The 18012-nt window shown below is 46.1% G+C and overlaps 1 protein-coding gene across 2 annotated transcripts in view; it reads left to right on the forward strand.

The window, feature by feature from the left end:
• Positions 1–18012, forward strand: part of LOC140391868 (fibroblast growth factor 9) — a 113992-nt gene that overhangs the window by 79454 nt on the left and 16526 nt on the right. For both annotated transcript variants that reach the window (XM_072476852.1, XM_072476851.1), the window contains exon 3: positions 15232–15335. In XM_072476852.1, coding sequence (XP_072332953.1) covers positions 15232–15335 — 104 coding nt within the window. The remainder of the gene's footprint in view (positions 1–15231; positions 15336–18012) is intronic.

Consider the following 18012-nt stretch of genomic DNA (forward strand, 5'->3'; position numbering starts at 1 on the left):
GTCCCAATCTCTCGCTACACTGAGGGGTTTTGGCTATGTGCGGCCTTGGCCACGCATTCCCCGCTGAGGCCCCTATTTAACCCTAGTGCCGTCTTTCTTGGCACTGCGAGCACCGGTAAACACACGGCTAAACACGTCCGCTATGGACTTTGTTCCCATTTTGTTAAATCACGCCTACCTCTCTCTCAACTGTTCTCAATCCCTGCGTCACTGCATTTCCTCAACCACGTTCTTACCGGTGCGGCGCAGCGGACCGGACCGACACACTTTCACCTCTGGACTGCACTTGAAGAGGAACAAACAACCTACATTCATATAAATGAATATTAGAGTACACTGCACACAGGTTTTGTGCACTCCGTACTGATCGACTTGTATCTCCTGTTCACGTTCACAAGTCCTATTTCCTATTCTGATTGCACAAAACAACACCACACTTTCCTCCCTCCGATTTTTCAGGGCAGTCTTCCGATGGAGGTTCCTACAGAACTGACCAGTGCAGGAACCTCTGAGAGGACAGCTGCCACATTCTGTAAGTAAAGAGTTTAAACGTCCCAAAGCTTCTTTGGAAAGCTATGGAGAGAATTAAAATGGGCAAGAGGGTAGGGTGGGCAAGGTAAGTGGGTAAGGGGATAGGGTGGCAGGTGCTTAGGGTGGCGAATGGTTAGGGTGATGGGTGAGCAGTGTTGTAGGTGTGTTGGGTGAGTATGGGGTCAGGATGGGTGAGCAGCTAGCATGGGTGAGGTGAGTGGATAAGGGGGTAGGGCAGCAGGTAGATTGGGTGGCAAGCAGGTAGGGTTGCAGGGGTGTATGGTGGCCGGGTTGCAGATGAGTAAGGTGGGTAGGGTGGCATTTGGATAGGGTGGCAGGTGGATGAAGTGGTAGGATGGCAGGTGATTAGGGTGGCATTAGGAGAGTGGGTAGGTGGGTAGTCGGTTCCGGTCAGCAGGGATTGTCAGGCCAGGCACCACAGGTCGGGTTAGGGGGCTTGGGCTGTTTGGGGGGGGGGAGAGGCGAGTTCACACTTTCTGATAATTCCATGGAGCCCTTTCATTGGGATCTCCAAAGGATCCCATAGCCCCTTCTCCAGGTTACGCCTGGTCAATAACCATCCAGAGGTTGGGAGTTCTGTGTCAAGAAGCTGCCGTTTGAGTGCAATCTGTCTTAAGAAACAATTTGATATTGTCAAGAAAGATCTTGACTTTTTGTGTTTTTTAATTAAGAAGGTTTGCTGCTTCATACTTTTGGCAGAATGTTGTTTGCTTTTCCCTTAGTGATGGCAGCAGAGTATTTCTCCACTCCTTTTGTTTCATCCAATAAGGCTTATTTGGAGGCAGGTGATGGGAAGCAACCAATATCACCTCCCTGCACCCCCTCCCACCCTCCCCCACTTCCCACTGACAGCTGCTGGATTCATTTGCCTTGCTCTCTCCTGACACACTAGCAACTGTTTGCCGACCACACAGCAGTAATGGCCACTCCCTCTGACCACAATACAGCTCAGTCTTATCAGAAATAAAAAGAGAGCCCCGACGTTGAAACCTGTTCCCTTCTCCTATTCCTCGACCATCAGTTTTCATGCTCACACCTGCTTTCCCTGTTCCTCCACCTTCTGCTGTACAGTTGTTAATGCGTCAGGAGAGAGCTAGGTTCGAAAATGTTCTCCTTTTACCATATCCCTCTCATGCAGACTCTGCAGAATCTGGACTACCCACAGGCTTGCTTGGGGTTTTTGGAGCGCTAATGCCATTCCAGGCCTCTGACATGTGAATCAGGCCTTCTATTAGGGTCAGGAAAGATACAGACAAACCGTACTGATTTCTCCTCACAACTTGTCCGTAAGCAGAAGGTGTTTTGAGCTATTTTAAAAGTATGCAGTGGTGTGATTTCCCAATCCCTTGGTGAGTAGTCCAGTTTATTAACAATAACTCCATTATGATTAACTCAGAATATTTGTTTTTTTCACATTCAAAAGAACTGGTCGAGGAGTGCCCGCAACTTCCCACTCCACTACACACACACGCATCACAGCTACACACAACACAATACGTGCGTGCACACCCACACACATGACATACTCGCACACAATATATTTGCGCACATGCACTCACACACACACACGCATTCACACACACACAACACATATATGCGCACACACACACACACAAACACTCGCACACACACACATGACATGCACTCACACAGACACATGTACACACCACACATCCAGACATATACATCCAGACACACAGACTCACACACAGATACATACACATACACAGCCATACAGATGCACACACACTTACACACACTTATGCATACTCACACACTCAGGCACGTCGACAGGCAACATTCATTCACGCGCACTCATGCACTCATGCACATGTGCTCACATGTGCACACATACGCACACTCTCACACACACACTGTCATTCACCATGCACACTCACATCCACCCACGTACGCACTCACATCCACCCACGCACACACTAACATTCACAAACATGCGCATGCACACATTCACACAGGCGCACACTCACATTCACAAACTCCCATGTGCACACGTTCACATACATGCACACACACACACATTCATAAACATACAAACATGGACATTCACACACAAACACCCTCACACATTCACAAATCTGCACACACTTATATGCACAAACACACACACATTCAAATTCGCACATACACTTACATTCACAAACACGCACACACTCAAATTCACACACATACATTCACAAACACGCATATACTTACATTCATAAACACGCACACATGCACATTCAAGCACAAACAAACAAATCCTCTCATGGGCACACACACACACCCCCTCTCATAGACACACACACTGGGTTCTGACTGGGTTCAGTTCAGATGAGTTTCTGATTGGAGATAACAATACAAAGATGCTTGAAATGTATGATGCTGCAGCACGTTGATTTATCTGTGCTTAGATCACTTGGTAGGCATTGATCAGAGACTTTTAAAATCGCGCAGGCTTTGTGGAGTTGGGAGATGGTAACTGGTTGCTTGCTCAGCCAAGCTGCTGGAGTCCTTTCCAGTTAATGCTAAAACATCAGTCTGAGGATTTCTCAGTTCTCGGAAGGCACATAGAAATTCAAAATGGTCACTCAAGTTATGTAACCTTCCTTCACCAAGATTACTTCCGTAAGGATTGTTTATCCAGTGCCTGGAACTGTCTTTGATTTCAGGACTGATATTGCCCCAGTCATTAGTTGTTGAAAGAGTTATCATCCATGTTGAGGGTCTGGTGTTGGAAAGTCATTGTCTAGGCAGACCTACTGACTCGACTGGCAAGGTGAACTTATCAGATGCAAACATTGTCCCTTTGGTTCCCTTTGAAAATGAGCCTGGACAGTCCCACACGTGGTATGAGTTTATTAGCAGTTCTGCAAGTTTCAATATGCAAGTAATAATAATCGCTTATTGTCACAAGCAGTCTTCAATGACGTTACTGTGAAAAGCCCCTAGTCTCCACCTTCCAGTGCCTGTTCGGGCAGGCAGGTATGGGAATTGAACCCGCGCTGCTGGCCTTGTTCTGCATTACAAGCCAGCTATTTAGCCTACTGTGCTAAACCAGTCTCCTGGTTATCATTATTACAAGGGGTCTATACAATGATGTGTGAGATATCACCAGCTGAGAAAATAATTATTTTGTTTTTGTAACTCTTGGTGGTCACTCCCAGACAAAGGGCCAACCCTGTGGTCATGTGACTCGTAGCAGCCATTTTTCTGGTTCAGCAGTAAATCCATTAAAAACAATAATGACAAGAATAACATTTTGGATTATTTTTCATATCTCTGGGGTCCAATGCTTCTTAAAGGCAGACGTGGATTTCAAAACCTAACCCTAGTCATCAGAAGTTGTCAAGATAAAAGATCTGTTTATCTATAAAATCCTTCTGAGTCTCCCATGAGGTTTCCATTTTACTTGCTCCTTTAATGGCACAGCTCTTCTTAATTCATTCACCTTTGACATCTGTTCCAGCTGGGTGGGATTGTTCACGACCAGTTTTATTATTTGTCTAATTGTAGCCAGGGTATCAGTTAGAATGGCTTCTCTGCTTGCTCCCATTACATCTGCTACTGAAAAATCGATCCTTGGTCCTCTCCTCATTCTCATCTCCATGCTGCCCCTTGCTGACATCATCCAAAAACACAAAATTAGTTTTCATATGTACATTGATGACCCCCAGCTCATTGCCACCTCTCTTGACACCTCCACTGTTGCTAAATAATCAGATTGCTTGCTCAACATCAGCTCTGTCATTCCACCCCTCAACCTCTCTGCCTCTCTCTCTCTTTCCTGCTTTAAGACTTTCTTTCAAACCTACCTTGACCATTTGTCTTGATGGGCAGAAGTTTCCTATGATTAAATTTTGGGAAGGCTGAAGAGATTGTCTGGTCTCTTCTACAAAAGCTGTTCCCTTGATAGTGACTCCAAACCACTCCCTGCCAACTGTCTGAGACGGAACCAGGTTTTCCGCATATGACACCAAGGTGAGCTTCCGACCACAGATCTAGGTCATTACTAAGACCGCCTATTTCCTCCTCCATGACATTGCCTGACTCCATTCCTGCCTCAGCTGATCTGCTAATGAAAGCCTTGTCCACACCTCTTTTATTTCTGGACTTGAGTATTCCAATTCTGATTTCGCATCTCTGTCAATTTGAGGCTAACCAAAGCTCTGCCAACTGGTTCCGTCTTGTACAAAGTCTTGTTCTTCCATCGCTCCTGCGATCAGCTCCCTGTCAAGCAAAGCCTTACTTTGACAACATTCTTGTTTTGATATCCCTAATTGGCCTCCCTACTCCCTATCCCCGAAATATTCTCCATCCCCGCAATGATCCAATACACCTCTACTCATCTGGTCTCTTGAGCATCCATTGCTTTTAATACTGGCCGTGCCTTCAACTTGCTCGGCCCTAAGCTCCATAATTTCCTCTCTGCTTCTCTCTCTCTTTCCTCCTTTAAGACGCTCCTTAAATCAAACCTCTTTGACCAATATTGCCTGGGGTGGTTCAGTGTCAAACTTTGCTTTGTAGACTTCCTGCTTTGGGATGTTTCATTACATTAAAAGCACAATATAAACACAAGTTGTTGTTGTTTAAAGTCCAGCAACATCTCTATTCAACAGCAACTTGCACTGATATAGAACCTTTAACATAGCAGCACATTGCTCTTCCTTGCTCCAATTGAGTGCTCGTACATAAAGCTGGCATAATGTTGTTTAATGTCAATTAAGCCTGGAATGGATTTGGGGGGCTGGACATGTTGCACCAGTGGAGCACATTTTTGATGTTAAAAAGCAGAAAATGCTCTAAGTAATCAGCAGGTCTGGCAGCATCAGACAGAGAGGGTTCTCCGGCCTCCCAGCCACGTGTTTCTTGGTGGCATGAGGCGCCGCACTGTTCACTGGTAGCGGGATTCTCTGCTCCCGCGTAAGGAAACATAAGTCTCTGGAGAAGTCACAACTGGGAAGGCAGAGTCATCATCTGGTGTCCAAAAAACGGGGCAGAGGTTCTGATCTGAAACTGTTGAACACAGTACTGGCCCAGATTTTAGACTTGAGGGAGGAGCCCTGTAGTGGGGAAAATAAGAGAAATGCCTCATATTTGGAAGTCCCGCCCATTAACACGGTACTTCCCATTTTTACGGTGATGCTTTCGCTCATGCACAGTTTACAGGGGCAGCTGGGCATTTAAATGATTAACCACCTCCACTGAGGTGGGATGTGGGTGGAGTGTGAACCCAATGGGCCGGATCTTTTGTCCCCGGGTTGGGTCCCCCGATTTGGAGATTTCCTGGTTTGGTGAAACTGATCTTTAAGACTGGCCAACCTTCCGGTGGGGTATTGAGTTGGGGTGGGAAGGTGCGTGGGCAGGCTGAAACAGATCAGGGTGCAAGGCAAGGCTGCTCTGGAAAAATGCGTAGTCTGCCAGGTAACAAGGTGGACTGGGCACCAGGCCTGCCCCTGTCCCAGCATTGTCTTCAAATAAATAAAAGATAACAATAAACCATAAACATTCCTCACCCTCTCCCACCCATACATTCCCCGTGCCCCATCCATGCCAAGCTATACCAAAACATGCCCCTACTCAACCCCTGTGGCTCCATAACCCCATGTTAACTTAGTGTCTCTCTACCTACTCCCTTTGGTTTCTATACCCCTATGCCAATGTAATGCCACTCTACCCACTCATGCCACCTATGGTAATGTTGTGCCCCTGTAGCCACCCCATGGCCCCCATATCCTTATGCCAACTTAGTGTCAACTTAGTGCCAACTCATGGCAGCTCATGTACACAGCACAGTTTTCTCTTAACCCTTCCAAGCCAACTCACCTAGTATCCTTAGATAGGTCCTAGTCAACTTTGACGCTACCCGGGTAGCTTTGACATGGTTGACATTTTCTGGATAACTTTCGCCAGTTTTTAAACTTGCTGAATATCTTTGGTAAGTTTGACAGCTGGACAGTTTCTGAACCGTTCTTTGACAGCTGGATAGTTCCTGGACAGTTGGACAGCTCTTTAAACATTCTTTGACACCTGGATGGTTCCTTGAAAGTTGAACAGTTCAACGACAGCTGGAAAGCCATTATCAGTCCCTTGAGAGCTAGAAGATTACTTGGCTGTTGGACAGTTCCTTGACAGCTGTATCTTTCCTTGACAGCTGGAAAGCTCTTTGACAGCTTGACAGTTCCAATTATTTTATGTGTAAAAAGTACATAATCATGTTCACTTTTAACAATCCCAAAGGGTGTCTTACCTCACTGCCATAGCTCGCCCAAAGGCATCCTGGCAGCTTACCAAAGGGGTATCACATCTCTGCAAAGGTGCGCCCTGGATATCCAAACACATCCATGTAATTCAGACCTCATTTTACCTGTTCTAACCTGCACACTGAAGATTCTACACTATTGTGGCAAAATTCTGGGCCGATGTGTACAGATTATATTATGATATGGAGATGCCGGCGTTGGACTGGGGTGAGCACAGTACGAAGTCTTACAACACCAGGTTAAAGTCCAACAGGTTTGTTTCGATGTCACTAGCTTTCGGAACGCTGCTCCTTCCTCAGGTGAATGAAGAGGTCTGTTCCAGAAACACATATATAGACAAATTCAAAGATGCCAAACAATGCTTGGAATGCGAGCATTAGCAGGTGATTAAATCTTTACAGATCCAGAGATGGGGTAACCCCAGGTTAAAGAGGTGTGAATTACATCAAGCCAAGACAGTTGGTAGGATTTCACAGGTCAGATGGTGGGGGATGAATGTAATGCGACATGAATCCCAGGTCCCGGTTGAGGCCGCACTCATGTGTGCGGAACTTGGCTATAAGTTTCTGCTCGGCGATTCTGCGTTGTCGCGGGTCCTGAAGGCCGCCTTGGAGAACGCTTACCCGGAGATCAGAGGCTGAATGCCCTTGACTGCTGAAGTGTTCCCCGACTGGAAGCGAACATTCCTGCCTGGTGATTGTTGCGCGATGTCCGTTCATTCGTTGTCGCAGCGTCTGCATGGTCTCGCCAATGTACCACGCTTCGGGACATCCTTTCCTGCAGCGTATGAGGTAGACAACGTTGGCCGAGTCGCACGAGTATGTACCGCGTACCTGGTGGGTGGTGTTCTCACGTGTAATAGTGGTATCCATGTCGATGATCTGGCACGTCTTGCAGAGATTGCCATGACAGGGTTGTGTGGTGTCGTGGTCACTGTTCTGAAGACTGGGTAGTTTGCTGCAAACAATGGTTCGTTTGAGGTTGCGTGGTTGTTTGAAGGCAAGTAGTGGGGGTGTGGGGATGACCTTGGCAAGATGTTCATCGTCATCAATGACGTGTTGAAGGCTGTGAAGAAGATGACGTAGTTTCTCCGCTCCGGGGAAGTACTGGACGACGAAGGGTATTCTGTCGGTTGTGTCCCATGTTTGTCTTCTGAGGAGGTCGGTCCGGTTTTTCGCTGTGGCGCGTTGGAACTGTCGATTGATGAGTCGAGTGCCATATCCCGTTCGTACGAGGGCATCTTTCAACGTCTGTAGATGTCTGTTACGCTCCTCCTCGTCTGAGCAGATCCTGTGTATACGGAGCGCTTGTCCATAGGGGATGGCTTCTTTAATGTGTTTAGGGTGGAAGCTGGAGAAGTGGAGCATCATGAGGTTATCCGTAGGTTTGCGGTAAAGTGAAGTGCTGAGGTGACCGTCCTTGATGGAGACGAGTGTGTCCAAGAATGCAACTGATTTTGGAGAGTAGTCCATGGTGAGTCTGATGGTTGGATGGAACTTATTAATGTCATCGTGTAGTCGTTTCAGTGATTCTTCGCCGTGGGTCCAAAGGAAAAAAATGTCATCGATGTATCTGGTGTATAACATCGGTTGAAGGTCCTGTGCGGTGAGTAGGTCCTGTTCAAACTTGTGCATGAAGATGTTGGCGTATTGGGGTGCGAATTTGGTCCCCATGGCTGTTCCGTGCGTCTGGATGAAGAACTTGTTGTCGAAGGTGAAGACGTTGTGATCCAGAATGAAGCGGATGAGTTGCAGAATTGCGTCTGGAGATTGGCAGTTGTCGGTGTTGAGTACTGAGGCTGTTGCAGCAATGCCGTCGTCATGGGGGATGCTGGTGTAGAGTGCCGAGACGTCCATTGTGACGAGGAATGTTCCTGGTTCAACTGGTCCATGGGTGCTGAGTTTCTGTAGGAGGTCCGTCGTGTCGCGACAGAAGCTGGGTGTACCTTGTACGATGGGTTTCAAGATGCCATCGATGTAGCCAGAGAGGTTCTCACACAGGGTCCCATTGCCTGAAACGATAGGGCATTAAATTATGTAAGAGCAGGTCTGAGTTTGGTGGATTCATTTGGATAGCCTTTGGAGAGGTACGATATCCCTTTAATCTAGTGCTGGAACACCTTTGTGGGACGTGAGATGTTCATTGGGGTATGTCACGTGCCCTTTAAAAGTGTTAAAAATAGCCGTAAATGTGCACAGAAACATATAAATGCATTACTGGAAAGCTCATTGAAATTGTCAGCAGGCTTGTCAAAATTAACGATCAAAGGGAGCTGATAAGGCATTTAAAAGTCCAGCCCTAAAATCGTGGAAACAAAATGTTTGGATTGTTCAAAAAAAATGATTGTCTGCCAATTCACTCTGTCTGTTGACATAAAGCCTCAGAACTTCCATGACTGGATTATCACAGTATGGTTTATGCCATTTCACAGTTTGATTCGCAGGTACAAGTGGTTACAGACTCTTTGATGTGGGGCTATGATATACAATGTTTGATGTTATATGGAATTATGCTCTTGAACAAAATGTTTGTTCTCATAAGGCTTTATTTAGTTGAAGGTATGTACATTTGTTAAATGGATTTTAATGAATGAAGTCTGCAGTGGACCCTTAGAACTTTATTTTTTAGAACATTATTTTATCTTATTTCTGCATGGATCCTAAGGTCCACTCATGGTGGATACTGGGTGAGTTGGCATAGTAGGTGTAAGGGCAAAGCGTGGTGAGAGGGGGGCATAGTTGGCACTAAGCTGGAATTAAAGACCATGCGGGATGGGTACAAGGGCATAGGTTGGCATGGAGGGTGCGAGGGGCCATAGGAGTTGAGTACATAGCATGAGTTGGCTTGGCTTGTCATGTATGAGGCATGGGGCGTGTATGGGGTGAGGGTGAGGGGTGTAAGGGATGAGGGCTGGAGGGATGTTTTATGGTTTAATCTTGATTTAAAAAAAATCTTTGGACACCGTGTTGCAGCCCCAAGGCAAGACTTCCGCTAGGTCGGCTCTGCACAAAGCAACCTCCTCATTTTTTTCCCACGTTGCTCGTCCCGACACCTACTCTGGCCTACCCCCTTGGACTGAAAATCCAACATCCAGGTAGCCATTTTTAAAGGTTGGGTTCGTGGAGCCGGACTTCTGGCGTCTCTATGCACCTCACCCAGGAGCAAATGTCTGGGCCTGCATTGAGTTTGGTAATCTGTGAATTACCTAATTGAAGTAAGAGATACTGTTTGTCAAACTTATCCAGAGCATCAGTGGGGTAGTGTCGGAGGACAGGGGCAGAAAGGTCAGAATGAGAGTGTCGGGAGAGTTGAAATGACAGCTGGCTCATACTCGTGTACTGAACTGAGATGTTCTACAAAGTGATCACTCAATGTGTATTTGTTCCAAGATAAGCAACAACAGTGATGAGGTGGCTGTCTTAAAGGAAAAGGAATTTGCTGATTGAACAGATGCTGCACATAAATTGCCCTAGGCATCAAATCCAAAATTCCTTCATGAAACCTCCCTTTTATTATCACTTCCACTCACAATATAATGATGTGTGCTCTTCCATTGGGATTTGATAGTTATGAATTGATTTCTCACTGGGTAAAGTCTTTTTCTCACTCAGCTTTGCATTCAGCAACTCCTTATCTTCATGTCCACAGCCAACGACCTCTCAAACACCAACTTGCATATATTTAGCACCTTAAACATAGTAAACCAGCCCAAAGTACTTCAAAGATGTATACTTTGGCAGCCATTTTCCTAACCACTGCACTTCTCTGCTGTTATGGGGCAGGGTTTAGAAAACTCCAAAGTATATCATGGAGTTCACCTGACCTATAACTGTTTATTGATTTTGGTTACGATGAGCACAAGGGCCTCCCTTTATTCAACAGAGTCCTGAAGCACTTTTAATCAAAAACAAGCTTTGTTCTATAAATCTAGTTGACATTTTTATAAACACACACAGTAAGCATTTTTATCAACTACAAACATAAATACCCCACACAGCTACAGTAATCTATGTATTACGCTTAATAAATTTCTCCCTTTAACTGTTCAATTTAAGAACAAGATCCCCTAAACGAGAAAACCTTCAACGGTGTGGCCCAGTACACAGCACTCAAGACCTTGTTATGGATGCTCTTGTTTCCTTTCCAAAACAACAGCTTTGAATTCCTTCCAGAAAGCAATTATTTCTTTTTAAGTTATCAAGCAGCCTGGAAACAGCTTTTAAAATGAAGATAGTCAGGCCAAGATACTTCTCTTTCTGAATACAGCAGACAAAATGTGAAAATGAAAGCAAAAACTCAGAGCCACAAACAAGCCCCAAACCAAAGCAAAAGTAAAACAAACTCCCAGAGCCACATCCCAGCTCCACCCACACAATGGCGTCACTGAAGCCTTGAGATAAGACAAAATAAATTCTTAAAGGGACACTCCCATTACACTGCTCACTCATTTTGCTGATTCACCACTCACAAGACCACATCTATTCACTTGCACATTTCTCTCACCAATGCTGTTTTCCTCACTGTGTCCAAATCCACCATAATCATCTCTCTGCTAGAGAAAATTATCCTCACATCTAGCACTCTGTTTAATCACCCAATTTCCTCCCCATTAGTCATTCCCCCACCTCAATACTGCTGCTGACCTTGGCCTGCACAGTCATTCACTTGCCTGTTTGCCGTTGAATACTTTATCCCTTGAAGTTCTTCATTGTGGTCCATCTCTACCATTCACCCTGTTATATTTTAGTTGACAATTTCACACCCCTAAATCTAATTATTCTATTGTCAACTCTAGCAAATCTGGCCTGGTTATTTATTTCTACATCTCTTCCCTCTCCAACTCTCAATCGTCTTTGTTCTCCAAGGTTATCTATGCACTTATCCAGAGGTCTTATGTCATTGACAAACCAACTACTATGTCCCCTCTCGGTAATCCATCTATTCTCACATTCAAATTCAAATGTTTGTGACTTATGGATCTTTACATCTTTAAAATCGGCACCATCTCTGCAGTCATCTCCTCCTCGGTTTCCCCTCCCCCCAGCCATTTACCCTTGACCTGACCTCCTGCCTATGTTTTATATAGTTCTTTCTCCCTTCACACCCATGCTCTTCTCCATGACACTCACCCCTGCAACTTTGATTTCCCTCTCAAATAAGCACATATCGCACAATTTCAGACTCTCTGTTCAGGTATGGTAGCATAATGGTTATGTAACTCAACTAATCCTGAGGCCTTGGTCGGAACTGTTTGCAGTACTCCAGATGTGGCCTGATAAAGGGTTGAGTATTTATAAAGTCTCCATAACATTGATAATGAGAAAAATGCAGTCTGCATGTGAAAAAAGAAGCAATACTTGTAATGCTATTAGCTTGGGTTAACAGCTAGAAACCACACCAAAGAGAAAATCCATTATTACAACTTCTTGAAACTGTCATTCATTCTCACATGTAGGAAACACCTACTATTCTGAAAGTTGGACTTTTTAAAGGTTCACAAAGAAGTTTCTTTTCTCAGCCAGTATCATTTATATCATGGTAGAAAAGTTGACAGCACAGGCTAATAGGATATTTTGTTACATTTTGCACTGCATTATGGTGCGTTCTCAATTTAATGTGAACAAATACACAAGGCTGGTCAATGTAGTAGTCAGCTTACCTTCAAAGAACAGATCCCTATGATGAATCGCTGTATTGGAAACACGTCTGCTTTGCTATACAGCAGCTAATAGTACCATTTGAAGGTATGAAAACACTTTAGACCTGCCTTTCAGATTCCTGACTCCTCAGCATGTTTTCTAGTATCTTCACAGTCTCAAACCTAGTGTACTTCTAATGAGCTTCCAAAATCCTGCACCATCAGACGAAAATGTGCGGGAGGAAATCTAATTTTCGCTCTCTCCCTCCCTCCGCCCCCGTTTAAAAGGGAGAACACAATCTTAGTGGGGGCAGGTGTGTTTTGCACACTAGACATTCCCAAACCATAAAATAGTAGGAGGAAAATGGTGCGAGATCAGGAATTCAGAGGAAATTCGGATTTCCTCCAAAAAAACAATTGTAGACTGAAATTTGCCTCTGCACCCAGAGGAAAATTTGTTCCAATATCTGATACAAATTTGACATCCTTGATTTTTTGTGCAATTCCCTATGTATGTCCTTGCACAGACTCCAAGTTTCCTCTTTTTAAAATAAATTTAGAATACTCAATTTCATTTCCAATGAAGGGGCAATTTAGCGTGGCCAATCCACCTACCCTGCACATCTTTGGGTTGTGGGGGTGAAACCCACGCACACACTGGGAGAATGTGAAAGCTCCACTGGACAGTGATCGAGGGCCTTTATCGAACCCGGGTCCTCAGTTCCGTGAGGCAGCAGTGCTAACCATTGTGCCACCGTGCCACCCTAATTTTCCTCTTTGATGTCTTTTTCTATCTCTACTACTGTATTTAAAGGCCTACTTATTAGCACTCCCAGGTCTTTGTTTTTCACTCAATTAAAAATCTTGACACTGAGGGCATTTTTCTTTCTTTCCCCTGCAAAACTATTTACTGTGCACCAAAGTGCTTCTCCACCTTTCCTGCCTATGTTATTCTGCAGCCTCTTACATCCTTGCTCACAATGGCTCTGATCTTATGTAATCAACAAAGTTCAATATCGAAAGTCGCCATAGTCCCTGAGGACCATGGGCTGCACTCCCTTTTTGAGAGCGAGCTGACTGGTGGTGATTTAACCTGAGGGTCACCACACCTCAGTCGAGGGGCAAGGTTGTAAAGGCGGGCCTTCATGAATAACCTCAGTCAGTACGGGAATTGAATCCATGCTATTAGTGTGGAGCATTGTGTGCAGTTTTGGTCTCCTTCTCTGAGAAAGGATGTTCTTGCTCTCGACGGAGTGCAGCAAAGGTTTACGAGACTGATTCCAGGGATGGCGGGACTGTCATATGAGGAGAGATTGACTAGGTTGGGATTGTTCTCGCTGGAGTTCAGAAGAATGAGGGGGGATCTCTTGGAGACTTATAAAATTCTAACAGGACTAGACAGGGTAGATGCAGGGAAGATGTTACCAATGATGGGTGTGTCCAAATCCAGGGGTCACAGTCTGAGGATTCAGGGTAAACCATTTCGGTCAGAGATAAGGAGACATTTCTTCACCCAAAGAGTGGTGAGCCTGTGGAATTCATTACCACAGGAAGTAGTTGATGCTAAAACTTTGAATATATTCAAGAGGCGGCTGGATATAGCACTTGGGGCAAATGGGATCAAAGGCTGTGGGGAGAAAGCAAGATTAGGCTATTGAGTTGGATGATCAGCCATGATCATGATGAATGGCGGAGCAGGCTCAAAGGGCCTCCTCCTGCTCCTATGTTCTATGTATCTATGTGTCGCTCCGCATCACGAACCAGCCGGCCTGCCAACTGAACTAACCGATTCCCAAATCCTCTTGTGGCCAAATAATATACATAAATAAATACTGCAAAGAGGTTCTAGTTTAGACATTATTAGCTGCTAAGCTGATGAACATCAATTTACCCCTACCTTCTGGCCTACAGATATTATCCATGCATTTACATTTCCTTTAACTGCATGCTATGCTCTTCAGCCTTTGTAACAATCCTCTTACAAGGCACCATATCAAATGACTGCTAAAAATCCGTACATGCAACCTTTATCCTTGTCTCTTTATACATCATGGGCTGGATTCTCCGTCCAGCCGGCCGCTCAATGGGGTTTTCCATTGTGGGGCAGCCCCGCGCCATCGGGAAAACCCCCGGGCGCCGGCAAAACGGAGAATCCCGCCGGCGGAGAATCCCGCCCTATGTGCTTGCATCAAGCTTCTTCTTAATGCAAAGGGCTATTAAAAATATCCAGTTAATCAATCTTTCCAGGAGGTCCTCACCTTCAATATAGGCAGCTTTTCTTCCACTGTCTTATTTTTAAAATCTTTCCCCTGTTAGAATCACTGGTCCTAACTGAGTGCAGAGAATTGATAAAGTAAATTTAACCTTCAGTTTTTGGGACATGCATGCCTCAGTGAACAGCTTGTCTGCACTCCCAGGGCTTTCCTTTGGATACCTGCCCTTTTTAAAATCTGTTGAGGCATATTGTTCTTTATGCACTCTGCTGCAAAATATTCCATGCAGAAATCACAAGATGATCTTTTGGGGATTTCAAACAATGTCTTATTGATGCTCTGAATTTTGTTGCCCAATATGGTATCCCAATTGATTTTTGGAAGAGCATTAATCGTTTTAGATGAAGAAATTATGCTGATTATTCTGAGCAGTTCTTATAATTTTATATTTTTACAAGGGAATTTAACTTTTATATATGGACATTTAGTAAAAATATATATGTATGTATATAATAATTCACATATAAAAAGTTTGTTTATGATTATAATTTGTTGTCGTCATCATCAGGTATACTGGAGTTCATTAGTATAGCAGTGGGCCTGGTCAGCATTCGTGGAGTAGACAGTGGACTCTACCTCGGAATGAATGAGAAAGGGGAGCTGTATGGGTCGGTAAGTCCAGATTTGTATTTTCATTTTTTTCAAATGCATGTCACTATGGCAACAGGTTAGGGCTGCTTTGCACAAATAATACTCAATTTATTTAATTGTGCCTAATAATTTTGGTCAGTTGATTATTTTAAAATAATTGAAATGTGCTTAATTACAACTGATCAACATGGGAATGCAAAATGAATAAAAATCAAAGTTCTTTTTAGCAAAGCCACAAGTAATACAAACAGTTTCAAGGCGACACTGTCATATTAATGACACTGTATCCTTTTTTGTTAACCTATCAAGACTATTTCCAAATGATCCAGAGTGTACAGTCATTTATAACGTGTGCCAACCTTTGTGGTCCAACGAAAGCTATGGGGCGTGATTCGCCCAGCCCCGCGCCGGGCCGGAGAACCGCCGCAACCGCGCTACGCCGCTCCGATGCTGGCGCGCAATTCTCCGAAGTGCGGAGAATCTGTGCCGACGTGTTTGGCGTGGCGCCGGTCGCGGGCCGCCGTCCGCAGCCGGGCCGCCGATTCTCCGGTCCGGATGGGCCGAGTGGCCGCGCCGGCGCCGTTCACCCCTGGTCACTGCCGCGGGAACTCTGCGCGAAGGGTCGGGGGGGGCGGCGTGTGGGGCGGGGATCTGGCCCGCGATCGGGGCCCACCGATCGGCGGGCTGGCCACTTCCCCCCACCCCGGGCCTACTTTGTTGCACGGCTGGTCCCTGAACCCCTACGCCATGTTGCGTCGGGGCCGGTCTGCTGACGAAGTCCCCCGCGCATGCCCGGGTTGGCGCGGTGCCCATTTGCTGCTGGGAAGGGAGGCTGGAGCGGCGTGAACCGCTCCAGCGCCGTGCTGGCCCCCTGTGGGGGTCAGAATCGCTACTGTCCGTGGCCGTTTTGCGCCATTGTGAAATGCGACGGCGTTCACGACGACGCGAAGACTTAAGGCTCGATTCTCCAAGCCAGGCCGGAGAATTGCCGCAACCGCGCCACGACACCGGCGCGCGATTCTCTGAGGTGCGGAGAATCGCACCATTGGCGCCGGCGTGGTTGGCGCGGCGCCGGTCGCGGGCCGCTCTACGTCGCCCCTCCCGCATTTCTCCGGCCCGTATTGGCCGAGCGGCCATAAGAAAAAAACGAGTCCTGCCGGCACCGTTCTAACCTGCTCTGAGCCGGCAGGACCTCGGCGTTGAAGGGTTGTGTGGTGGCCTGTGGGGGGGGGGGGGGGGGGGGGTCCGACCCTGGGGTGGGCCTCCGATGTGGCCTGGCCCGCAATTGGGGCCCACCGATCGGCGGGCCGGCCTCTCTGGTCCTTTCCTACGCGCCGGTGGCCCCTGTAGCCCTGTGCCATGTTGCGTCGGGGCCAGTGCGATGAAGGAGGCAACTGCGCATGCGCACGTTGGCACCGGCACCACTCCACAAGTGCGCGTTGGCGCCGGTGCCACTGCGCAGGCGCAGATCCTGCGCCGCACAGTTTGCACCGGGAACGGCAGCTGGAGCAGCGCGAACGGCTCCAGCACCGTGCTGGCCCTCTGTAGGGGCCAGAATTAGTCCTGTCAGCGGCCCGTTCACGCCGTTGTAAAACGCGATGACGTTTGCGACGGCGTGGACACTCTGCCGCGGGATTAGAGAATCCCGCCCACCATTCCTCAATATATGAGGTTATTCATGAAGGTCCTGCCATCTCAATCTTGCCCCTCGCCTGAGGTGTGGTGATCCTCAAGTTAAGTCACCACCGGTCAGCTCTCCCCCTCAAAGGGAAGGCAACCTGTGGTCAATGGGACTATGGCATCTTTACCCGACCTTACAATATTCCAATTTTAACCTTATCAAGAAATCAGAGATTATTGAACAAACATGAGTTTGCCACATTAAACAAGATGCATTCCAGGACCTGATTAATACTTTTAGTGAATGGTCAATAATCATCAGATCGTTCTCTTTTTACTCATCTACCAAAGGTTATTTATGCGGTTATGTGTGACTGTCATGTTCCTAATCTTATTGTACTTTTGACCACACCAATTCTGTCATTCCTTAGCGTATTTTCCCCGAGTCCCATTTGAATCTGGTAAAATAATTCCTAACTCCAGTTGTCACCGGTTGCCAAATAGAGCCTGGTCCATTTATCATCATCTTTTGCTTTCTATGTCCAGCTAATTTTCAATTCAGCGAACTAACGTTCCATTCAAGACAGAACTTTATCTTAAGAAAATCCCAGGATCTTCGGAATAGCCCTAGTCCATTAATTTAGTTACCTCCTCAAAGAGTGCAGTGGATTTGTGAGGCTTAACATAAAACCACACTGACTGTCCGTTACGGCCTTTCTGTTTTTTTTAGAATTTAATGATAACTGCACCATAATTATGAATCTTTCCTCAATGCACTTCCCTGTATGCCTCAGAAATCTGGGCAACAAATAAAGATTGTTGGAAGAACATGGGAAACAGGAGATGGAATAGGCCATTTGGCCCCTTGCATCTGCTCTGCCATTCAACTAGATCATGGCTGATCATCCTCAATGTTATTTTCCTGCACTATCCCCATGTCCCTTGATACCTTCAATAGCTAGAAATCTACCGATCTCCATCTTGAATATCTTGAATATATATCCCCCCCCCCCCCGCCCAGGGGAAACATCCCTTCTGCATCTACACACCCAGCCATGTAAGCATTTGAATGTTTCAA

Source organism: Scyliorhinus torazame, chromosome 15 (assembly GCF_047496885.1).
Source record: "Scyliorhinus torazame isolate Kashiwa2021f chromosome 15, sScyTor2.1, whole genome shotgun sequence".
Classification (NCBI taxonomy): Eukaryota; Metazoa; Chordata; class Chondrichthyes; order Carcharhiniformes; family Scyliorhinidae; genus Scyliorhinus; species Scyliorhinus torazame.